This window comes from Ambystoma mexicanum, chromosome 11 (genome assembly GCF_040938575.1).
Source record: "Ambystoma mexicanum isolate Mex_15411 chromosome 11, UKY_AmexF1_1, whole genome shotgun sequence".
NCBI classification, from domain to species: Eukaryota; Metazoa; Chordata; class Amphibia; order Caudata; family Ambystomatidae; genus Ambystoma; species Ambystoma mexicanum.
This window is the reverse complement of record NC_090934.1, coordinates 781671689-781697282: the sequence shown is the minus strand read 5'-3', so window position 1 is coordinate 781697282 and position 25594 is coordinate 781671689. Positions and strand designations below refer to the sequence as shown.

Genomic DNA, 25594 nt, shown 5'->3' with positions numbered 1-25594 from the left:
ATCTAGGATAAAACAAAAAGGGTCTTCAGAACCGCCTGACCAAACTCTGCAACACGCCTGAAGCTGGTGTCCAGTGAGTAGTTCTCACAGAAGGCCGACGGAGTGGTCCAAGTAGGCGCCTTGCCGATGACATCCCAAGAAGCATGTCTCTGAAATGCGACGGCCTTGGCTCTGACTGCATGGGCATGAATCTGCTCAGGAACAGGTCTGCCCATGGCCGTGTACACCTCCGAAATGGCCTGAACCATCCAACAGGTGATGGAAGCCTTAGAAGCCTTAGAGCCGGGAGAGGAGCCCCCAAAAGTCACGAACAATGCTTCGGACTTCCTCAAGCATTTTGTCTGAAAGAGATAAAACTTGAGAACCCCCTTGTGGTCCAAGGAATGTATGGCCCTCTGCCTCTGACTGCGGGTTCAGGAACAACACCGGCCGGCAGACCTCTTGATTCAGATGAAATGGAGAGACGCCCTTGGGCAAGAGGTTTGGGCGAGTGTGAAACATGGTGAAGGGCTCACACAAAGACAACGCCTGCAGCTCACTAACCCTGCGTGTAGATTCGAGAGCCACCAGTGAAACTGACTTTAGTGTCACCAAGCGGATGTCCACAGAGGCAATCATCTCGAAAGGCTTGCGCTACAATGCACCACATTGCGGTCCCAGACCGGGTGCGGCCTATGCACCACAGGAAGAAGCATAGACAACCCCTTAAGATGGGCATTAAATACTGGGTTGGCCACCGAAAAACACATGCTCCAGGGAATTATTGTAAGTCCCAATGGCCGCCGAATAAGTGCGGCAAGTATCCACCTGAACTCCAGAACAAGCCAGGTGTGCCGAAAAGGCCAGTAGGTCACCCAGAGGACAGGTGACGGGTTCCAGACCCTTATCAAGAGCTCAATACCAGGACCTAGTCCATTTGCTCTTATACTGGGACTAAGCCGAGGTTCTTCTAGCCTGCTGAATGATGTCCCAGTTGTCATCAGAAAATAGGGCAGCCTGATGCCTCAGCTTGTGAGGAACCAGGCCGCCAGCGCCAGCTTGGCTAGGTCCGGTTGTTCCACTGCCCTGCCCTGCTGTCTCAGAATGCCCCTGCTGGATATTGGAAGGTGGACGTGCCCCTGGGAGCACAGCTGCAGCAGATCTGAAAACCAGGGTCTCGAAGGACAGTGGGGGAGCAACCAGGATGAAGCTGCAACCCACCAAAGCACAGAATTTTCGGAGGGTCCGTTGGAGCAGAGGGGTGGGTGGGAACGCATAAGCCCCTGTGGCCGTGCGAACAGATATGGAAGGCATCTCCCAGTGACCACCGACCTGCCCATGAAGCAAACTGGGGGGCATTCCGGGGAAATGGGAACAAGTGCAGGTCCATGAACCCCCAACATTGGAACAGAGGCAACAAGGAGTTGGTGTGCAACTCCCACTCGCAAGTGCTGAACCCCAAGCGGCTCAGTTGGTCTACTTCTGCATTGCTGTCCCCTGGAAGGTGGACTGCCGAAATCCAAACCCCTTCCGTCAAGGCCCATTCCCAGATCGATACCGCCTCCCGACAGAGGAGGGGGAATTGGGTGCCACCCTGCTTGGTCAGGTAAAACATTGTAGTAGAGTTGTCAGTCTTGACCAGAACAGACTTGTCTCTGATTAAAGGGCAGAAAACCCATGATGATCAGGCCCACTGCTCGGAGCTTGAGCAGGACGGTTCCATCCTGGGTCATGCACCATGAATCACATAGACCTCTAGAGTAGCCCCCCCGTCCGAAAGGGAGGAGTCCCTCATCACCACCAGGGTAGGCTGTGGCCGGATGAAGGGGGCTCCCACGAAACACTGCCATCTATCATCCACCACCAAAGATCGGGCAGTAGGAGCAGTGACACTGGGATCCTCTCTGACTGAGACCCTGTGTCCTTATCCCTATTGGCTACCAGGTGAAGCTGGAGGTGCCTCTTCTTAAGACGAGCGTGCTGTACAGTGAGCACGCAGGAGGCCATCAGGCCCAGAAGGTGCTGGAACCACCATGCTGAGGTGGTCGAGTTGGTCAGAAAATGCCCCTCTGCCTTGCGGAGGGGCAGTAGCCTCTTGGGTGTGGGGAACACCCGCTGAACCGCCGCGTTCCAAAGCACCCCTACAAAGACCAAATCCTAGGATGGGCACAACTGACTTCTTCTGGTTGAGGGAGAACCCCAGCTGATGAAGGATATCCGCCAATCTCTGGCAGGGGTGTGTCAATACTCACGTTACCAAGGTGTAGAAACACTGAATCCTCGAGAAATAGGGAAGAATCTGCCGTCTGACTAATTGCAGCTGATCAACCCACTGTGGGCCTCCTCTGAGAAGGCGACCTTTCCTGTGAAACACCACCCTGTCCGTTAAAATAAAAATGGTCAGGACGGAGGTTCACATTAAAGAGCAAAAATACCACCAGATATTCACCAGGCTGCAAGAAAACAGAGGACAGTTTTAGTACTGGAATATGTTTGTGGAGATAAATTAAACAGAGTGAATAGACACTAACCTGAGGTGCACTGGGAATGGGCTTCAATGTAAGGATGCTGACTGGTGGCAAAAAACTTCTAACTTGGATCAGGATTCTTGATGGGTTTCCCAAACTGCACACACAGAACAGGAAAAGGAAAGAATGGGAAGGCCTAGGCGAAAGGAGAAGGGAGTTAATAGGGTTTGTAAGGACCTGTATTCTGGGCGGCATGAGGTCACCTCTAACGTTAGAAAGAGTGCACTCTGATGAGTCCGCGTAGCGTCCAAAGTTCAGAGCACACTGTCAAGTAAGGCAGATAACAAGAAACCAAATACAACAATGGAAAATCCAATAGGCAATCCGTGGAGCAGAAAAGTGTTTGTTTAACCAGGAAGTCAGCAAAGTACAAAATCGTAATCCAACATGAGTCGTAAATCACAAAGCAGGGGTCAGCAACGGAAGGCAAGGACAGAATTAGGTATACAGGACAAGGAGACAAAAAAGGACTTACTATAATCAGAAGTGCTGGCAGAATGGAGTTCTCACTTCTTTATGCTTCTGTGTTGTCTGTGCCTGACGTAATGGCGTGTTTCTGCGCACCATGTATTGGCTGGTACTGGCTGGGCACCGCGTAGCAGTGGCAACGGTGGAGACGCTCCGAAGTGTAAGAGCATTGCGCCGCGCAAACTCGCAGCATTGGTGCAAGCGCCATGGCAACCGCCAGGAGTGTCGAATGTGCTTCAGGGAATGGTGCTGCTTATGTAGAAAGCGGACACCATGTTCACGAACCGTGACAGTGTGCACCATTCCCTCGGGTGACCCCGCCCTCACCAGTCCGTCATCCAAATGAGGGTATAGATGATGGCCCTCCAAGCGGAGGAGGCCGCCACTGGGTTCACCAACTTCGTGATGGCACGAGGGACCAAGTTCAGGCTGAAGGGAAGCACCTTTTACTGGAAATGGTACGACATAATCGTGAACCACAGAAACCTCCAATGCGGTTGGTTGATGGGCAGATACAGGTACGCATCCTTGAGGTCCAGAGACCACATCAGTTCCCTGCACACAGAGACTCAGCTATGTGCACGGGAGTAATCATCTTGAAGCGTTCTACCTGTAAAGACAGATTTAGAAATGACAGGTCCAGGACAACCCTAAGTACAGCCTGGTTATTCTTGGGTACCGCAAAAATCCTGGAACAGTACCTGTAGCCCCTGTCTGAAAGAGGAACCATTTCTATCACCTGCATCTCCAAAAGTGAAAGGACCTCCCGTATAAGAGCTAGGGACCCGATCTGATGAAGAGGAGGAGACGATGGTAGAGGCAAAGGAAGAGGAAGACTGAAGCCCATGGAGACCACAGATAGGAGCCACAGGTTGTCCTGGAAAAGAGCTAAACGACCCCCCACAGGCAAGCTGTGTTCCCCGACCTTGATATCCCTGCTTCTTGGCATCCGAGGCGGGAGCAGAGGGTGAGCTGAAAAACCTGCACGAAGTCCTCTGATGCTGTCAGGCTTCTGTGTACTGTGGTCCAGAAATCCCTTGAAGCCTGTTATAGGGTCAGGTTTGAACTCAGTCCTGCCCTAAGCCTGAGGAAAGGATTTCTGTCTTGGTTTTGTCAGGATGGCCAAAGACTTGGCAGTTTGAGAAAAGGTTTTCTTCTTTGTCAACTCATCATAGGTTGACAAATTAAAAAGGTTGTCCACGCCCTCGAAGGGCAATTCCAGGATCCGCTCCTGCATGTCAGATGAAAACATAGTGGCATGCATCCAAGCCATCCTTCTCCCTGTGCTGGCTTTGTCGATGCGGGAAACTGAAGTGAAGACTCCATGTGGTCCTGCTCAACGGCCTGGTCATCTGCCAGACCGGCCTTGGAGGAGGCTTGCTTGTCCGAAGGGAGGTCAGGCAGAAATTCCCAGAGATTCTGCCACAGCTTCTGGTTAGCCGCAGCCAAAAGGGCGTCTGCATTGGCTTGCTACAGATGCAATCCTGAGATGGAGTAATAGCGCTTGCCCAAAGACTCAAAGACCTTGTCCTCCTTGGAAAGACAATTGGAGGTGGCTCCCATGGAGGAACACGACAAAGACGATGGTTTAGAATATGATGGGGCCGCAGCCAACACTTAAGAATGCGGCTGCGGGTGGGAGGCCAGGAGGACTCGCTCCCCGTCCATCAGCCTGAACCTGCTTTCAAGCTTCTTGTTCATCTGGGCGTTTGCCCTCGGCTTCTCCCAGACCTTTCTCACCACCTGCAGGACATCCCTCTGGAGAAGGATGCCAGACCGGATTGTGGTGTGCTTGCCCACATTCTCTGCTAGCACTCCCTACTTCTGGGGGACTTCCTCGGGCAGAGGGACCCCCAAGAACTCTGCCAGGATCTGAATGCGGTCATAAAAGGCCTTAATTGATGGTGAGGATTCTTCGTCCTGGGTGTCATCGTCGTTATCATTGTCATCGCCCCCCCTCTATTTTATAGATTGAGGGGAGTCCGGGCGCTGGGACACAGGTGATGACAGGGTCCCCCCTAAGTCTGCTACCGAAGATAGGTCCAACGGCTGTTGAGGGGGAGGTGTTGGTAGTACAGGAGGAGGTGGAGGGGTCTGAACAACTGTTAGGACCTAGACAGTGAGAGGGACCAGCACTGGAACCAGCAGCGCTGGAGGAACGGGAGGGGTACCCAGCGGAGGGGACTGGGGAGGCACCACCTGCGGGATGACCTCCTTCACTATATTCTTCAGGAGTCCCTTCATATGAAGGGAACGGTTGAGAAAGAGGAAGCACTCGAAGAAGCGGTCCTCACAAGGTACCAGTTCCCTAGGGCCCGGCCCTCTGCTCCTGGTCAAAGCGCTGAGGCACCTGGGGCGCGTAGCTGTAAGGCTGCAATGGGTAGGTGTATCCCTAAGGACACCAGATGCCTATACCGTACAATCCACTGCCGCTTCCAGAGGGAAGAGGATTGGGATCATCTTGCAAAGCCCATTTAATGGGCGAAAGCATGGACGGGCCCTGAGTTGGATCCAAGATGGCCGCCATCCTGGCATGCTCCGCCACATGCCTCTCTGCCATTTTGAAGCCCAAGCATCAACCTCAGAAATCACACCCTGACTCATGTGCTCGGAACGAGCTTCGGTAAACTGGATACCCTCAGCACCTGTGCCGTTAGCCGTGCTGGATCGCGCTGAGGACATACTCTTGGAAGTGGCACTCTACGATCCCTTACCCCTTGGGGTTGAAGAAGAGGACAAACTTGATCTCCCTTCCAAGGACAGCCTGGTAGGGCCCCTGAGCCCCTCAGCTTGGGAGCCAGTAGCCTGGAAGGCCTCAGGTCTGCCCCCGGAGCGCCCCGAATGAGACCCTGGGTTCCTTGGCTTGGGAGCCGGTAGCCTTAGGGGCCTCAGGCCTGCAAGAACCTGGATCCGAGGAACCCCTATCTGTGGGAACCCCAGGGAAGGAGTAGCTGCGCTGCAGAGCCGTGCTAAACAGAGGGCCTACCTTGTCTTGATGAGAGGTCCTGGAGACAAAGTTCTTAAGGTTGGGTGGAGGAAAAGTGTGGAAGATCTCCCTCCACCGTGACAACCGATTCTTCAATGCCCTGTGACCAAAAGTGCTGCAAGCTGAACATGCATCTCAGTGGTGGGCAGGCCCAAACACTCAAGACAGAGTTCATGGGGGTCTGAGGCCGGGAATGAGCGGTCGCATGATGCAAAACGGGGAGCAAGCGCGAAACTTAAAAAGGTTTTGCGTTGGCTGCCAGGTCCGACACCGTCCAACGCGGAAAAAGGCACAGAGGTGAGTCGCTGGAGGGTGGCACCACGGCAGGGCGTACCCACGCCCAAAGCAGTGCCCCCACGTGCTATGCTACATTTTAAAGGGGAAGCTCAATTCTTCTCTGCCAAAGAGTCCGGCACCGTCCTCATGTTGGGGGACGCCCACAAGAATGGAGGAAAGGGGATGGGACGCATGAGTACGGTGGTTATATACATTTTCTGTGACCAGGCCCTTTGTGGATCTCATTAAACCATATGACACAGACTACATTCAACACAACACTCAAATTTAACAACACCTGGTTCTCATGTTCATTGGCAATCCGCGGTTATAAGTGATTTTTCCACAAATGGCCCTGGCTGAAAAGAGTATCCTGCGTGTGTACCATGGCAGCCTCAAAGTAGCAGACTTTTAGCACTTCTAGCATCTGATTGCAGAGCTGGGTTCTAAGGAGCCAACATGCTACTAAATGTGACCCGTTTCCATCTTAACAAACCCTGAAGCTTATTTTGAAATTTGGCAGTTTTGGTGGACCTAAAATCTGTCCACACCCCAGATAGTAAGTTCAGTAAGGTAAGATTTTGTAAACGTCTTTTTAAGTAAATGCAAAAACATTTTTAACCTCTTGACAGAAGACATCTTCACTGGACATACATAATGAGGATTGTAAACACAACCATGTATTAAACTTAAACAAGTACTCCGGTACCTGGGGAGGGGTTGTGTACTTTCTGTCCTGCGGCGTCCACATCTTGTGCAAGGATTCTCGGGAGCTCTCCGATAACAGCCGGGACTTTCGACCCGTGTGTCGCCCTTTTAGATCTACATCCTCGTAAGGATTCTCCTTCGCTGCCTCACCTTAACCAATGAATAAGAGAAAAACTAATTACAAAAATGCACCAACCCAATGTCAACCATAAAGAGAGTTCAGCCTTCACATGAGTCATTACATTGTCAACAGCTAGATTTATCCATAGGAGAATTATGGAAATGATGCCAAGTTTTGCAAAACATTTCATCTTGCCAATGAGTTTTCTCAGCTGTTCATAATAACCAGGAATGAATTTCTGTTCACATAATTTTACCATTTTGTAATCTGAGGGCACGATTCTTATGTAGGCGTAGTGAGCGTGCTGTTCACTGCGCCTTTTCTTGACACCCAGGCACCACGAGTATCCTGGCTGCAATCCACCTGTTTCTTTCGAGGACGGGCGGATTGCAGAATCTCGGCAGCCCTTTTGTGAAATAACGAGGGATTCGTAATTTTACTAAAGTGCTGCCGAGATCATAACAAACAGGGAGCAATCTTAGTTTCATAAAAAAAACCTTCCATGAAGTAATGCTAGGCGATATTATTTGTACAACTCCGAGCAAGGAGTATCTCTGTGTTATCAGACGCTTTGGGGGCATCAGAGAGCTGCGCTATCCGAGCGCAGCCATCATCACTGCTCAAAATGCCAATACAGCTAATGCCTGCAATCTCTTCAACCAAAAATCCTTGATTCTTGTGGCACTCCTCTACAAGATCGACCCCAATTTGGTGCCGTACTTCAGCGCCAATTTCAGGCAGTTCCGAAAGTGGAGTGCCACAAGAATAGGCATGCAAAATGCCACATAAGCAAAGTGCTGGTTGCTAGGTCGGTTTTAAGCCCTTCCTAGATACCGGCACCCGTATTCCGAAAGTGGCACATTCATTCTGACTTGTGAAGAATGCGCCACCTTCAGAATATGTGTTAAGTAGCCAAAAGGTCGCTAACGCTTTATGCAACCTTTTCGCTACTTAACACCTTGATGAAAATCGAGCCCTGAGACTCATCAAGCCCCTAATGCAAACAACCGTACATCTGTCAAAGTAGCTCATCTAAAGTAAGAAAAGTGACAATCAAACAGTACAACCCTGCAAATGACCTAGTAATGGGGTGATTTAACCAGACTTGAAATCGGCATATACAACACTGTCTTACATTCCCATAATCCTGTAACAGTACTCTCAGCAAGGTGTCAAAGCATATGGGTGATACATTATACAATTTTGGGAACCAACTTTAAGACCAAGTTAAGATTCCTATAATGACTATATTGCATGTAAAACCTTACATGAAAATCCACAGAAACACACTGATGGTGAATAATATTTTACTTCTTAGTTACCTGTTCTGTTCTCTATGTTCCTCACCATGTTAGTGGCTCAAGTCCTCTTTTATGCTTGTGAAACAATCTGTCATTTTCCATCTCTTTAATAGTTTAAAATTCAAAAAAGGGATTTATCCTGAGCAGATTCGGTTACTTATGCAGCTGTATTCTTCTCTGCACTTATACACTATGGATATATTGCTGCACGTTTGCAGACTCAGTCTGAAAAAATGCATCACAATTCTCAAAATAATCTTCTCCATCACAAATAACTTGCTAAGAAAGTCCTCTATACCAATTATGACGATGGATGTCCTCACTTCTCCCCTAGGGGAAGCCTCTTCCGATGAGGCCAGGGAGGTGAGGACACTACCCGACAGTCCCCCTTGATGTGGTACTCAGTGGGTGGATCTCATGGAGAGGGAAGCCCCCTATGGGATAAGTGATGACAAAGGGAGAATGCAGTATCCCCATGGCCCACCTTACCGTAACCCACCTTCTTCAACAACCCCATAAAACAACATTCCTAGTGTTATGATATGATAGGTTATTTAAAATGCGCTTAATAGCGAGAGGTATCTAAGCACGGACCCGGGGATCAAACCTGTGTTGCTCTGTGTCATCTTGCTTCCAAGGGGAGCATGTTGCCCCTGAGCTATCCTCCCGAGACATATTTGACATATTTGTTTCCTTAAAACCAGTAAGGTAGGAAGTACTGGGATGAGGAACAGTGTGGACTCTGCAAGCCCTTGTGTACTAAGATGAGGGAGAGGCCAACAGACTCACTTGGAGACCCTAAAACCAGTACCGGGACAAGAAGGAAGTGCAGAGGCATAGAGAGCACCTTTATAACCCATACTGAGCTGTCTAGTCTTTATAGAGTTCCTATTGGCCAAGGCACAGCTGAAATATGAGAGGGAAATTCAAACACAGAGAGAGATCCTCCCTGCAGAAACCGGGAGCTGCAGAGCCTGCAGTCAGGAGCCGAACAAAGTAGTCGAAGACGGGTCAGTTACCCGTCGGCAGAGACGGTCCACAGAGCGCTGCTGCTGTCTGTCAGTGGCCCTCATTCCAAGGTGGGTGGTAAGGGATACTGGTAAGGAGACCGGTGCCGTTAATTCCTTACGCCCTACTACAAGGTCCCTTAGCGGGTCCCACCATTAACGGCTGGTCTGACCAGCCGTTGTGGACCGGACCTGTTAAGGGACCAGGGCGCAAATAACAGGCTCGCAAGTCGCGAGCCTGTTATTAGCACCCTCCCCATTCCCATTGAGCCATATGGGGGCTCAAATGGGAATGGGGAATGGCATTTTCAACGGGGACTTACCGGTCCCGCAAAGGTCGGACTACACCGGTAAATTCCCATTGAACCATACCGGTGCCGGACCTGTTATTGGTGGCAGTCATGGCGCAAATTGCGCCTTGACTACCACCAACCTCGGAATGAGGGCCAATGTCTGGAAGAAGGAGGATGAAACTCTAGCTGGTCGAGAGAGCAGGAGAATGTGGTCTGACTGGAACACAGTGCCCAAAACCAGGAAGCTGCTACGTAGCTGCTGCAGAGCCCGGACGGAGAAGGAGGTACCTGAACCGCTGTACAATTATTGAAGATCAAGAAGAGCTGAGAAGGGATTGGGATCCACACCCAATAACGAACTGCCATGAAAACCATTGTCTTGTCATAGTCACAGTACCTGGCAGGATAGTGAACCCAGTGAGATGTGAACACGGTGAGCATTGCAAGAAAAGCCATGGGAAAGGAGACATACCCCCTGGCGATTGTGGACATTGTGGAAGAAGCCAAGAAAAGGGAGTCATTCCCTTAGCACTACAATAGTTTGAGAAAGGTCAGGGGGAGGGAGTCATCCCCCCAACACTGTGAAGATACAAGACTTTGGGCCTCATTACGACCTAGGCGGAGGACCATGGTGCTATTAGCACCATGGTCCATGCAGGTGTCCGCCATGGCGGAATGGGGAATTACCACCCCATTCCGAGGTTGGTGGGGCGGTAATTCCCCATGCCGCCATGGCCCTTCCCCATTCCCATTTTTGCCCCATAGAGCTCAATGGGAATGGGGAAGGCACTAATTACGGTACCGCAAATTGCGGTACCGTAATTAGCACCAAGGTCCCTTTGCGGGTCCCTACTTTAACGGCTGGAAAAACCAGCCGTTAAGGTCGGGTCCCGCAAAGGGACCTCGTAATCAGGCGTTAAGGGTTTAACGGCACGACACCTTTTACGGCGCTGTTAAACCCTTAACGCCAGGGTCGTAATGAGGCCCTTTGTGTTCTATGCGCTTTAATGGAACCTCAATCCAAGGAGCCTTTTGTTTGATTTGTGTCCTTTGAGAAGAACATTTCATTTGCATCACCCAGAGGTGAACTTTCGGCTGTCATCCAGAAGAAGGAAGATATTTTTCTGGGCCAGGAAGATCACCTCTTTTCCTTAGTTGAGCTTATAGTGTAGGGTTGGAAATAGGTGTTTGGACATAGGAAAGTGGGCTCTTTGCTTCAGACTGACATCCTTACACATTCCTTAGTATTTATTTGAGGCAGGGAAACCCCTCTTAGAACTATGGTCAGACAGGGATTTCTCTTTTATGTTCTCACTAATAAAAGTCGATAGCCAAAAGAATGCCACCTGTGTGCCAGTCTCCTAATTGTACACCCTTACACAATGTAGATGCAGGTCCTCTGATTCTCGTTCTTGATTCCTGGAGAGACACCTCAACTGATTCTTAGGGTATCACATATTTGCATGCTATACCTGCATAATGGTAGATGTTCGGGTTGGGTGATTCCAGGAAAGGCTGCAAAGTTTCCACCAGGTGGTTGGCCAGTTGAGTTTTCTTGCAGATTGGGTCAGGGGTCCTTTTCCACCTTCCTATTTTAGGGACATGGTTTTACGCTCCAAAACCATGCACTCTCCTCAATGAGTTACAACCGTCTTGTGTCTAAGGAGACGTTTCCAGCACACAGCACCTATTCCTCCCCTCTCTCTCCCTGTCACTCCTGCACCCTTGCCACTTCACTACATGCTCCCATCTTCACCCCTCTTCCACTTGCACCCCTCAACCTTACAGGGAAATTCACGGGAACTGGGTGCTATTTAGCTCCTACCTGTAGCCTAGAAGAGCCTAGTTAGCTTGACACAAACAGCTACCAGGTGCTACCTCTGGCAAACAAACACACCTATGTGAATGTAACTTTGTGCTTTTGGGACAATCTATAGATAAACAGGATTACTTTTCTACATGACATTCAAAGCATACAGGGTCATAAATAAAGGACAAAATGATATGTTTCCATCTTATGTCGAAGTTCGATTTGTGAAACGCTATGTACTAGCTCCTTGTTCCACAGTGCTAGCTCTTGGTCACTGGATCATGCTGGATACGCAGGAGCTGCTTTTAGCTCGTGCTTAGCCAATGTTAATTGTGAGCGCTATTTTAGGGTGTGACTGCTCATCTCTCAAGGTGTTTCCTAGGTTCTATCATTTCTTGGACACCTTTCTCTTTCTCTGACAATTTATGCCTCTCCAGCTGTCAAAGTAGTTCACTATCTGTGTTTAGGAACAACATGCCAGAATGCCTCATGAGAGATGGTGTCCTGCCACAGCCATACAGGATGACATTTTCAAAGGGTTCTACCGTGGGGCCTCTTTCAAATAAGCAAGAGCATGTTCCTGCCTAATGTGACGAGCCCATGCCAGATGGTAAGGCATAATAACGAAGGACAGGGGGTCCTCCCCACACAACCCCCGTGCCGAGGATCCCATAGCAGGTGCTGGAACCCACACCCCACCATCTACCCCAAGATCCAGGCAGGGGAATTGGCCATATAGTCCAGGTTTTAAAATCATGTATTTGTGTATGTGTGTGGCCATTGCTTGTTGTTTTAGTTCTCATCATAAGTCAGAGCTCTCAAGTTTCCTGCGCCCATGATTGATCAGGTCATCCAGTCTTGCTTTTGCTAGGACTTCTAAGACTTGTAGTTTTCCTATGTTTTAAATGGTAAAGAAAAAACGACATGTCCCGTAATCCAAAGGGAGCCAAGACAGGACTGGATGTCTTCTCATGCATGGACACAGCAAACATGAGCGTTCTGCGGAAATACAGGACTACAAGTAGCACAATGAAAAGACTGGTGAGCCAAAAAGAAAACAGGTCTAGGAAACCATTTCAGACCGGATACGGAGCAATTAAAGATATGTGTACAATATCCTCTGTACTTCTGCAATTTATTTTCTCTTTTTAAGACAAATGCACACAACAAATGTAGGTGACGAGCCACCTTCCGATAGTCATTATTTGACAAGCTGTAGTGTGCCTTTAAATAGAGTGTGTGTGGAAGCTTTGACTTTGAAACGGAAATATATCAATTCCAGATTAATGACGCTAACATCACACCTGTCTCTGCAGCAGTTTATTTGCTACAAGACAGCAGCAAGGCGAAAAGGCTGCGTCTTTAGATTAGCAATGAGAAATGTACATTTCATTTTGCTTGACTTTTACAGTTGTTTTTGTTTTAGCCCAAAAAGCAAATGCAAAATTATGTTTTGTGCTATATATTATTGTTTATATTGTAATGTAATATAATAGTTATACTGAACCATTTAGCACCAGAGTACTATCCCAGCACTGAGTCTAGTCTGAGTGAATTTTGGCATATTGTCCACACATCGGGGTTACTGGACCTAAGCCTGAGGTTGGAAAAAGAGGGGGTGAATAGAAAGTGGGTTATGGAGAGCAGGAAGACATGGGGCCTCATTCCGAGTTGGGCGGTAAGGGTTTACCACACATCCTTTGCGGGTCCAGCTAAGGGACCAGGGTGATAATAACGGGCCCGCTGTTTGGGGCCCGTAATTAGCGCCTTCCCCATTCCCATTGAGCCCTATGGGGGCTCAATTGGGGAATGGTTTATTGAATGGGGACTTACCGGGTTCCTCCAAGGTTGGAATGACCAGGTAAGTCCCCTTTCAGCCAGACCGGACCCGGGGTTGGAGGCAGCGATGGTGCTTAAAGCACCATGGCTACCTCCAAACTCGGAATGACCCCCATGGTCATGAGAAAAAGAGGAGTGAGGAAGGTGGCATATGTTGCACCTGAATAAGGATGAGTGTGTGTGTGTGTGTGTGTGTGTGTTTGAGCTTGACTACTCTAGTTCGAGCAGGAGAGAGCGTGCAGTATTAGAGATGTAGTGCTATGATGCCACAGCTCTAGGGTCTGCTGTAAGTAGTGTATTGAGAATGTGGAGCAAACAAAGCAGAACGAGCTGCGTTCCAACTACACCAAGAGACTGGCAGGGTTGAAGGGGCAAAAACGGCCTGTTGCATGGACATGAGCCTGCATCGATTCAGATGTTATCTACATATAGATAAATGGTGTGAACCTCGGCAACAACCTCCCTCTGTCCTCCCAAAAAGATTCACTTAAGATTCATTTCTGATTTTGACCATATTCCCATGCTGCCTCTTACTCATTAGTATGCATGACCCCCTTCTCTTAACAACTCATCTGCCTCTGGATACATTGCAGGGAGTAACCACACATCCATGTTGCATAACTTATGCCTGCCTCAGAATGCTGATGATGCATGGAGGGACTGTGCCATATGCCTTCCTCTGCTCAAGATGGTTAAATAAAGTATGGGTGATGGATGTAAGCAGGTGCTGATAGTGACAAATTGCAGCCATCTTTTCGTTGTCCGTGAGTAGGGGGGTCACAACATGGAGGCCACCTGCGAAGAATTTCTGTGGATAAACTAAATGACACATTTGATGTATTCCACATTCCATGTATTTGGCACTAGACGAGGCAACTGTTAGCAGTCCTTTGCAACAATCACTATCTCCCTCGAGGCCATACTACGTCCTGTGGCATGCACAGCAGTTCAGAGGAAAGCCTGCCTTTCTGGCCGCAAATTAAGCCTGCGTCCTGCAGTGGGTCAAATAAACACATTGATTTATTTACTCATTTAGCAACAAGCTTTGTGTATACACAATACAAGAACAGTACATAAAATACAAGATAATACATCAGTTTAAACATTTTCCGTATAAAAAGGTTTTTAAAATCACGATACGAGAGCTAAATTAAAAACAATTCAAGTCAAAATTTCAATAACTTCCTTACATTTCCAATACAATTTAACAGTATGATAGATCAGATTTAAATCACATCCTTTTAAAAAATCCAGCCATATGGTAGGAAAGTCGGCCATATTAAATGTATTACCATATTCTAAACAAAGGAAACATGTGCTGCCAACAAGGACGTCTGGTGTTCAGAGGGCATTTGCTATTTACTGCTGGAGTCATTAAATCAGTTGCCGAGCGTTTCCGTGGGTGACCATAGCTCCTGTTGCACAACAGTTGCAATCAGAAAACGTTCTTAATTGCACTTTTTACAAGATATATATCACTTTTCATGAGTGCAATCCTGCACTTAGGTATGTTCTTCTGGGCTGCCATTGCTGTTCATCATATACTACAAAACAAACTCACAGACTAGACCAAATACAACCCAATTGTTAATGAGCCCCTTGAACCACAATGCCGAGCCCTTTCCTTTACCCCTTGGTCCTTAACATATATGTAAATTACCCAATTCTTCCCAAACAAAATGCTCTATAGTTGCCGGAAAATTGCCCAACACCATACAATGAAACATCTCTCATCACTCCCACACCCCACCTTATTTCAAACTGGTTGAAAAGACAGGGCACTGAGCAGCCTGACGAGAACCGGTGCTGCTCACTGCACGAAGAAATCCTCTGAGTCCATAAATACTTTACCAACCATGGCCCAATCACCAACAGATCTTTTCTGACAAAACTCAAAACTAAAAAGCCACAGCTCACATGGATTGTAAAACTTTCCTTCGATGTTCTCGTAACAGTCTGGCACAATGAATTAGGCCTCTCCTCAGTTGCAGGCTTCGCAAATTTAAACTAACCTCAGACTTGTCATCTCCCTTCCCTGCCAACAAATATGGGGCTACCCACTTATATTATTTTATTTCCTGGATTCCATTCACTTTCCACCATCCAATTTGCCCTTTTGTGTCTGATGTGTATAAAATACTGTAATACCGTGTCCCAAAATGGTTAGTATCAGCACCGGTTCTTTAACTCCAGGGTGTAAAGTAACTGTGTGGCGTTTCCATTCCAGGATATCTCTTGCTATTATGAATTTCACCCTAGACAAGACTTACTTTAAAAAGAAGTCAGCTACGAACCAACTCGGAATTTCAATATTATGTTATGATCAGCATATACCTTTGGCTTAAACTTTTTTCAGAAATATGTTTTTCACATTGAACATAAAATAAATGTTAAGGTTTCACAGTCAATTACCCAAATTAGCTATAAGAGAAATTATAGTATTGCACCTTAAGACATTGGATATTTGATGTGGAGGACTTGATGGAATATCATCCTCGTCAACTGAAAGGACCAATTCAGCTTTGTCTAGATTCTCAGGCCCTTCCACTTTATTTAGTTCACAGCTGCTGAATTCTCTACTGAAATGTGTACTAGAAGAACACTAGAATTAAACTTTTGCAAAGCTGTTTCCACCAAATGCAGGACAAGTTTATGAACGCAGCATTGTTTATGCCTCTTCTACGCATAAAGTAGACATTATCTCTGCCGTAGGTATAAGGACATTTCCCCTGGTCTTAGATGGAGCTGTTTTTGAGCAGGATGATGGCACATACTTAAATGGGCAGATTCAATTCAGTTCAATAAGCTTTATTCAGCATAGCCATTAAAGCACAAACATATCATACACGGTATATGGTTGAACAACGTTTAAAAATACATGTCTATTAAATAAAGTCACCTTAGATCAGTAATAAATACATAATTCAAAAAAGCAATGTGCAAAGACGCAAAATCACATCCTAATTCGTAACTCACAAAAGGAATCCTTTTGAATTCTAATATGGACGGACAACACACAACAGGTACTATTCGATCATAAGTTTCAGAATTCACGTGAGTTCGATGTGCACGTAATATATCAGATCACTATTTGTTCATGAAAAACAAAATCCACACTTTGGAGACAATACATACCAATAAAAAAACAACCTACAATAAAAATAAAAGAAAACGTAATTCACAGCAAGTACAATGTGCAAATTGGGCACACTAACGTCCCAAATCATTTCCTAGTGGCCCAAGAAAATCAATATCAGTTCAATATGAACTAGCATGTCACAAAAATACAATTCGACAATCAATTTAAAATTCATAGAAAAAGTAAATGTAAGAGAAGACAAAATCAGCTCAAGCAGCATTACATGTTAAACAGATCAAATATTTATTTAATTATATACTAATGATTCTTAAGAGTAGGAGTATAAAGATTCACTTTGTGACAACTCAACCCCTACCCCCAATGTTGCTGGTATGACCAGAAGTTACAGCATCAAAAGGGGTGCGAAGTAAGTTTTAGTGCTGACCTATGACAGCACGATCTAAACTCCTTCCCCTGATCCTCCATGCTCTTAGCAGGCAATTTGCCACAGAGTGGACTACTAAGCTATCACTTGTCATGCAGCAGCCAATAGATTTAGTGAAACACGTGTAGAGGGCACTACTATTTAAGAATAATTTTTGGAGGATCATTTTTGGAATAAAAAAGCCTCATGATACAACAAACATGATTTTTGGAACATTATTTAACCTATAGTTAGCGTAAACTTCAGGTGCGCTAGAAGGTGACTTGAAAATTCTGTTCTTCATAAACTAGTATTCAAGTACAACAGACAAATTAATAAAAAGTGAATTAAACATTGCCTCTTGGCATTACAATAATCACAAAACCATAGGTGACAATTGTTCCACTTATTGCAAAGGGCAGCTAGAGGTAGAATACCAAATAGCAGCTTGGTATAAAGTGATATCATGGACTTCAGGGTAATTTCACCTAGATAGTCCTCACAGCCCAAATTTTGCTTAATCGCTCAATAAGTGCTGAGCACGGTTGAAATATGACCCTGCTCAACACATCCAATGTGACCTTATTTTGGTAGGCTTCGTTGACAGTTATCTTAGCACCACTGTCCATGCTATTAGGCATTTCTCACTAAGCAGACACTCCCAACTTATTGAGTTCCTCCCTTAGGTGTACAGACCACGGTAAGGAAGAACCCCCACTCTGACTCAAGACATCCTCAAGTGCGTCTCTGTATTTGGCTAATTTGGCGTGGACCAAATACTGATCCAGAGAAACACTGCTCTAGATCTGCAGATTGATAGTATCCTGGGCATATTAGTTTCTAGAAATACTGGCATGCTTGGTGCACAATTTGGTAAACCTAAGATGTTCTTTCAGAACTTGTTTTACAAGACTATGGGCCTCATTACGACCCAGGCGGTCTGGAAATAACGGTGGCGGTAAACCCGCCGCCACCGTTGTTTCCGGACCGCCTGAGTCCGACCCCTGCAGGCGGGAGGTGATGTTCCCGCCAGGTCTGACCTGGCGGGTTTAACACCTCCCGCATGCAGGCGGACGAGGAAACACCGGCAGCATTACGAGATGCTGCCGGTGTTTCCATGATCCCCATTTCCATTGAGTCCCATAGGACTCAATGGGAATGGGGATTTACACCATTCCGCCTCCGTGATTCCCGGAAAACCGGGGTTGTAATGCCCCGGTAATTCCAGGAATCACGGAGGCGGAATGGTAATACGAGTCCGGCGGTAACCAGGCGGTTTTACCGCCTCGGTTACCGCCGGACTCGTAATGAGGCCCTTTATGTTTCTTGCAGTTATTGGCACCCCAGAGTTCTACCCTGTATAAAGCAGCCTGTCTAGCCTGTAATGTATAGGCTTCCAGCATAACACTGCAGGCCCCATTCCCTGAAGCTGTTGCAAACCTACTCAGAGCACCACTATATTGTACCCGGATTACACCTGCCTTTTCAACCTGGCTGTTTGACTTGCAATTATCAGTGGTCCTCAGGCCAAGATAATCATGACTAGACACTTGTTCGATTACGTGGTTGTCCAGTAATAAGCCCATTCCCATCTTCCTTTTGGCCCTTAGGCCCTTGTATACGACTGTCTTAGTTTTCTGGGATTGGATGAACAGGCCATTGGATGAACAGAACTGTTCGAAAATACCAAACGGTTGCTTTAGCCCTACAGATGTTAAGGATAGAAGGACAGTGTCGTCTGAGAATACCACAATTGGGTAGCTATCCCTTGCCAACTTGGGGGCTACTATCATAGATGGTACTGTTTTTGTTTGCAATGGTGCTGTACACATTCAAAGATTGTTTAGGTTCTGATTGCTTGGTCTAAAGTAGGAGCTAACATCAAGTTCAACATTTTCTCTCAAATTATTCATATTGCTGTGCACCAAAGTTGCAGGTTGTAGCAATTGTATGCGATGCAAAAATGTAATCTTTTGTCAATTCATTAGGTCCTTCTACCAATGCATGAACCCATGTCTTTCCATAATGCAATTATGCTAGTTAAACCGTGTTTGTACATACATGCCATGAGTTTACCAAACATCCAATTCAAAATTATGTTTGGCAGACGGTGCTGGCTTGTCCCTGCAAACTAAGCCAATGCATGAAAATAGTCAGCTTCTTATCAAATGGCTGCACATCCCGGTCAGTCTTCAAAAGTTATGGCAGAAATACCTAGACAAGACAAATCATTTGCCCACATGTTGAATGATGACACCAAAACTACAGGCTAGTTTATTAATCAGGCAAGAGATTTGACACGGTCAGTATGGAGTCAGAAGGGGAAGTAGGCAATACTAACCAATACAAAAGATATAGGATCTAAATCAAACATAGATGCTGGAGAAGAGTAAGTAGAATGGCAGACTGGAGTTGGTCTGCTTAGGATAAAACAAGTGTTCCCCTCCAATAGGCGCCAAGTATGCACCTGAATACTGTTATGTCAGTCTGGTAAGCATGTCACCCAATGTAATTGATATGTAGATGGGCTTTATGTTGTGCTGAGAGCATCTCTGAGCTGGAAGATGCACCAAGCCACCTTGGAGTGCAGGGGTGGCATAGGAGAGAAATACCTGTGTGAGGTCGCCAAAAGTATACAAAGCCCCAGAGCGTGCACGCAGAGCTTACACAGAGAAAGCAGGGAGGAGAATTGGTTTAGGAGTGTGTATATATCATTCAGTTGGATTTTGTTTTGATTGATTATCTAGTGAACCTTTTCGTGAATAGCAGTGGCATGAACACTCTATTAAGCATGATGAGACACAATTGAAGAAATATTGAAGTGAGATTCAGAATAGAGTGAGTATTAGGACTGATTAATAACTTTCAGATTATGATGCATGCCTATATTTTTTAGGATATTAAAATTGATTAGGAGAGAAGGCTAGTGACGTTTATTATGAGATACATTAAATAAATAAGAGATTAGAATAGCAACTCTATACTATTACTTATTAGGAAAACAATACAGACTTTCCTGAGGAATGGAGAATCATCACGAAACGCGTAGAAAGATTCCATATGGCACCTTGGAATGAAGTCTGAATATTTGTTGAATCAAAACATTTACCAGGGGGGAGGGGAACCTGAGAAATAAGATTCCTCCATTGCATTGATTGAGCAAATGCTATTATTGTTAATATTTTATTAATAATTGAATTTATGACACATTTTGTTTTTTCTTGGGAGCTGAAGAAAATCCTTTTGTTATAAGACAACTTAAATATAATAATGCCAGCAAATTAAATTAAGGAATTGTCGAATATACAGATTGTATTGATCTGTGTGTTAAGTGGTAAAGAATATGGAATACAAAATAATCTGATCAAATCATAGAAACTTGCAATGAATGAAATACAGAGAAAAATGCAGGTGATCATTAGAAATTCTGAATAATATTTGAGAATTTTCAGGAAGGGCTGATAGCCAGAAAGGAGTGTGTTTGGGATCCTCTTGGTGATGTAAGAGGAATTTGTTGGATGGTTTACAGTTGGTACTGATTTAGCCTAGTTGGTACACGCACCAGAAGATAAGGTAATCATTTCATCACATCATCAATCACTAAAATCCTCAAAGTTTATTTACCAGAAGTTACAGGAACATGTTGAAAGCAACTGCATCCTCCACGAATCACAACAGGGATTAAGACAAACAAGAGGAAGAGAATTCACACTATGCGTGGATGGGATATTTTTAAACTCACAACATGGATTCCAGCTCAGTGCACTCATCCTACTTGACATCGTTGCCACTTTCGATAGTATAATCCATGAAATCAAGCTAAGAGCATTATAGTAAATTGGAGTAAAAAATCACTTTACAATGGATCACTCATTCTTTCACATACAGGATGGAAAAAACACACATGGCACCCCTCAGGTCATAGTCCCACAACCTCACATGTGAAGTACACCAAGGATCCAGTCTTTCTCCTCCCCTTTTTAATAAGTACACGACCCATGGAAGTTATGTCAGGTTTCACACATTCAATCTAACCAGAATACACCCACATCATTTACAAGCATGCAAACAACTCATACATCAAACTAATCTGTATCTTATTGAATCTTAGTAAATGTATCACACACATTGTCTCCTGGATGAAACTCTGCCCAACCAAAAACAAGCTTATGATTTGCGGCACCCTACCCTCCTAGAATCACACAGACACTAAGGACTACGGTAGTTCCAGTTTGCACCCATAAACACCACAGGATTTTCATCTGAGTTTCCTTCTGTCCTATTAACACCCACTGTCATTTTTCTTGCAGGGCCATGCACAGTGAGGCGTCCAAAACGGCAGAAGTGCACAATACAAGACCAATTTGCATTACATTACAAGTCTGGAGGCCACCCCTGGAGGCAGAGCGGATGGCATCTACAACAAGAAGCACAATGTCTAGACCATGGGTGCACAACATGCAGCCCGCGGGCCAAGTGCGGCCCGTGATGCTGCTGGATGTGGCCCGGCAGGGTTGAAGACTTTCCTAATGGAAGGCGACCCGCAAGCAGCAACGGTCGCTCTCCATTAAGAAAGTCTTTGTTTTCCTTGCCGGGCCGTGAAAAAGACTGCCCCTCATTGGCTCAGTCAGCACACACTACGTGACTCCTATGAGTCATGTAGTGTGTGTGTATGCTGCACCAATGGGGGGGCAGCAGTGCGGCTGACGTGGCCAATAAGGCTTGATGCCGGAAGGCATTTCATCCTCGCCACACCAGCCGCACAAGAAGTCATCCCCCATGTCTGCCTGCACGTCTTCCCTCTGCCCTCCAGCTCGCCCGCCCACCCGGTGAGTGCATACAAAAAATGCTTTCTGGACGACAGCCGGGTGGGCGGGTAGCAGCATGGCAGCTCGCCCCCCACCCCATGATTCATCCAGTGCTGGATCCCGTCCTGCCAGGCTTTACCAAGCACCAGCTTCACCAAGGGAAGCTGGAGCTCGGGGACCTAATCTGCCCTGGCAGGGGCACGGAGTACATGGGGGCAGTGGGGCCCGGTACCCCCCCCCCCCCCGGCAGAAGGAAGTCGGGGCTGAGCCCCGCCGGCCGGAGAGAAGAGACGCAGTATGGATGGCCCTTTGTTCCATCCATACTGTGTCTCTCTCTGGCGGCCCGGCTAACAGTAGGGTGGCCTACTGTCCCGGAATTCGCGGGATTGTCGCACAATTAGGGACTCCGTCCCGACGTTTGCAGAGTGGCTGTGCGGGACGCAAGTTGTCCCGACTTTCGTCAGGACAACCTGCCTCCAGCACAGCCCCTCTGCAAACTGAAATGGCCATGAACACAGCACGGCGCTGCCGCCTGCTGCTTTCTTTCCCCGGGCGGCTGTGCAGCCCTGGCTCTTTTGAGCCTCCAGGTCGAGCTGTAACACTCTGACACCTGGTTTAATTGAAATGCTAATGCTTTGTTCCTGGGGTCGTGATGGTCATGTTTGCAGTTAAAAACGTGACCATCACCTCCCAAGGACAAACCATTTTCATGTTCAATTAAGCCAGCTGTTAAGAGCCATTAGCGGGGGGGCGTGTGTGTTGGGTCTGCCTGAATGTGTTTGTGTGCAAGTGCAGTGTGTGTTGACATGCAGAGGCGGGGTGTGTGTCGGGACTGCCTGAATGTGTTTGTGTGCAAGTTCAGTGTATGTTGAGATGCGGGGGTGGGGTGTGTGTCGGGGCTGCCTGAATGTGTTTGTGTGCAAGTTCAGTGTATGTTGAGATGCGGAGGGGGGTGTGTGTCAGGTCTGCCTGAATGTGTTTGTGTGCAAGTGCAGTGTATGTTGAGATGCTGGGGGGGAGGAGGGTGTCGGGTCTGCCTGAATGTTTGTTGTTGTGTGAAAGTGCATGTTGAGATGCGGGTGTGGGGTGTGTGTTGGGTCTGCCTGAATGTTTGTTTTTGTGTGCAAATTCAGTTTATGTTGAGATGCGGGCGTGGGCTGAGTGTCGGGTCTGCCTGAATGTGTTTGTGTGCAAGTGCAGTGTATGTTGAGATGTGGGAGGGAGTGGAGGGGGGGGGGGGTGGTGGGGTCGGGTCTGCCTGAATGTTTGTTGTTGTGTGCACTTTCAGTGTATGTTGAGATGTGGGGGTGGGGGGTCCGGGTCTGTATGCGTGCATGCTTGTGAGTTTGTTTGGTGAGTTGGGGGTGGGGGGTTCGGGTCTGTATGCGTGCATGGAGTATGCTTGTGGGTTTGTGTGCTGAGTTGGGAGTAGGGGATTCGGGTCTGTATGGGTGCATGGTGTATGCTTGTGGGTTTGTGTGCTGAGTTGGGGGGCTCGAATTTGCATGGGTGCATGGCGTATGCTTGTGAGTTTGTGTGCTTCGTTGGGGGGTGGGGGTTCAGGTCTGTATGGGTGCATGGTGTATGCTTGTTAGTTTGTATGCAGGGCTGGGGGGGTTGGGGTCTGTATGAGTATGTATGCATGGTGCATGCTTGGTGGCACAGGGCATAGTGTTTGCTTGAGGGGTGGGTGTCTTGGGCATAGTGTTTGCTTGAGGGGTGGGTGTTTTGGGGCATAGTGTTTGCATGAGGGGTGGGTGTCTTGGGGCATAGTGTTTGCTTGAGGGGTGGGTGTTATGGGGCATAGTGTTTGCATGAGGGGTGGGTGTCTTGGGGCATAGTGTTTGCATGAGGGGTGGGTGTCTTGGGGCATAGTGTTTGGTTGAGGGACGGGTGTCTTGGGGCATAGTGTTTGCTTGAGGGGTGGGTGTCTTGAGGCATAGTGTTTGCATGAGGGGTGGGTGTTTTGGGGCATAGTGTTTGCATGAGGGGTGGGTGTCTTGGGGCATAGTGTTTGGTTGAGGGGTGAGTGTCTTGGGGTATAGTGTTTGCATGAGGGGTGGGTGTCTTAGGGCATAGTGTTTGCATGAGGGGTGGGTGTCTTGGGGCATAGTGTTTACATGAGGGGTGGGTGTCTTGGGGCATAGTGTTTGCATGAGGGGTGGGTGTCTTTGGGCATAGTGTTTGCATGAGGGGTGGGTGTCATGGGGCATAGTGTTTGCATGAGGGGTGGGGGCCATAGGGCATAGTGTTTGCTTGAGGGGTGAGTGCCTTGGGGTATAGAGTTTGCATGAGGGGTGGGTGTCTTGGGGCATAGTGTTTGCATGAGGGGTGGGTGTCTTGGGGCATAGTGTTTGGTTGAGGGACGGGTGTCTTGGGGCATAGTGTTTGCTTGAGGGGTGGGTGTCTTGAGGCATAGTGTTTGCTTGAGGGGTGGGTGTTATGGGGCATAGTGTTTGCATGAGGGGTGGGTGTCTTGGGGCATAGTGTTTGCATGAGGGGTGGGTGTCTTGGGGCATAGTGTTTGGTTGAGGGGTGAGTGTCTTGGGGTATAGTGTTTGCATGAGGGGTGGGTGTCTTGGGGCATAGTGTTTACATGAGGGGTGGGTGTCTTGGGGCATAGTGTTTGCATGAGGGGTGGGTGTCTTTGGGCATAGTGTTTGCATGAGGGGTGGGTGTCATGGGGCATAGTGTTTGCATGAGGGGTGGGGGCCATGGGGCATAGTGTTTGCTTGAGGGGTGGGTGCCTTGGGGTATAGTGTTTGCATGAGGGGTGGGTGTCATGGGGCATAGTGTTTGGTTAAGGGGTGGGAGCCATGGGGCATAGTGTTTGCTTGAGGGGTGGGGGCTATGGGGCATAGTGTTCAATAAAAATTGGGGGTTGAAAAAGCCTCCTGCCACGCCACGCCCCACCGAGCCTACCGCCCCACCCACATTTACGTTTTGGCCCACTATAGCCATCATGTAAGGTACTTTCGGCCCTCTGTCAAAATCAGTTGTGCACCCCTGGTCTAGACAAACAAAGTTTAGGGGCAATTAGCCTGACCTGCAGAGTGGCTCACAATCCGTAGGCTGGATGTCATACATGAACAACAAAGGTCCAAAATGCTTGTAACTTTAGGCGCAAGGAGGCACTAGTCGCCACTTGCTAAAATCGAGATGTATTCACAAAGAAGATCAACATCTTGAGATGGTTTGAAAAGATGTATTTGCCAACAGCTGGATAAAGGGCCTAGAGCCCCGAGGTACTCCTTTCAGGTGCCCCCAACAACATTCCAACATCACTTAATTACTTTCTGGAAAGTGAGAATTCATATAACATAAAAGTATTGTTGTAATGATGCAGCGAAAGAAGGAAAAAAATAAAGGGAAAAGGAAAGTGAACAAATGCAAAAGGAGAATTTAACTCATTCATTGTAATAATCTTAAAATTACTAAAATGACTCCTGTATTTGCAGAAATAAACATACATTTTCATAATCAGAAATTAGTAGTTAATGCTTCTCGGTAATGTTTTCTGTACTAGTAGTTCCAAATGCGTGCAGTGAACCTAAATGTTACTCTGTGTAAATGAAGGAGACCTGTATCAACTGAACGGAATTCTCCTATTTCAAACATATGAAAGAAAACTATAATTGGTATAAATAACAAATACGACGATGATTCGCTTATGTACTTTTTAATAGCAACACAATGCAGCAGGCAGGGGTGTTGCTAGGTCTGGAAAAGATCCGAGATTACGCTGATGTCGGGACTGATAGGATTCGGGGCTAGCTAGCCTTTTGGATGTAGCCCCTGCGCTTCTATCCGGCGATACAACCAAAAGACCCGGGGCTATAGCCCCCTCACACCCCTCCCTAGTATGTCAGCGTATCAAGCAAAAATGAAACCAATCGACATATGCTAGGTAATGCGGCAGATAATTACATATAACTTTCCCCATCACTACTTGTGTGGATGTACAGGC

General features: G+C 47.2%; 1 protein-coding gene across 6 annotated transcripts in view; it reads right to left on the bottom strand.

Moving 5' to 3' along the window:
- The window catches only part of DENND2B (DENN domain containing 2B), a 1727973-nt gene that overhangs the window by 468409 nt on the left and 1233970 nt on the right, over window positions 1-25594 (bottom strand). For all 6 annotated transcript variants that reach the window (XM_069623705.1, XM_069623704.1, XM_069623706.1 and 3 more), the window contains one exon: window positions 6947-7095. In XM_069623705.1, the coding sequence (XP_069479806.1) occupies window positions 6947-7095 (149 nt within the window). The remainder of the gene's footprint in view (window positions 1-6946; window positions 7096-25594) is intronic.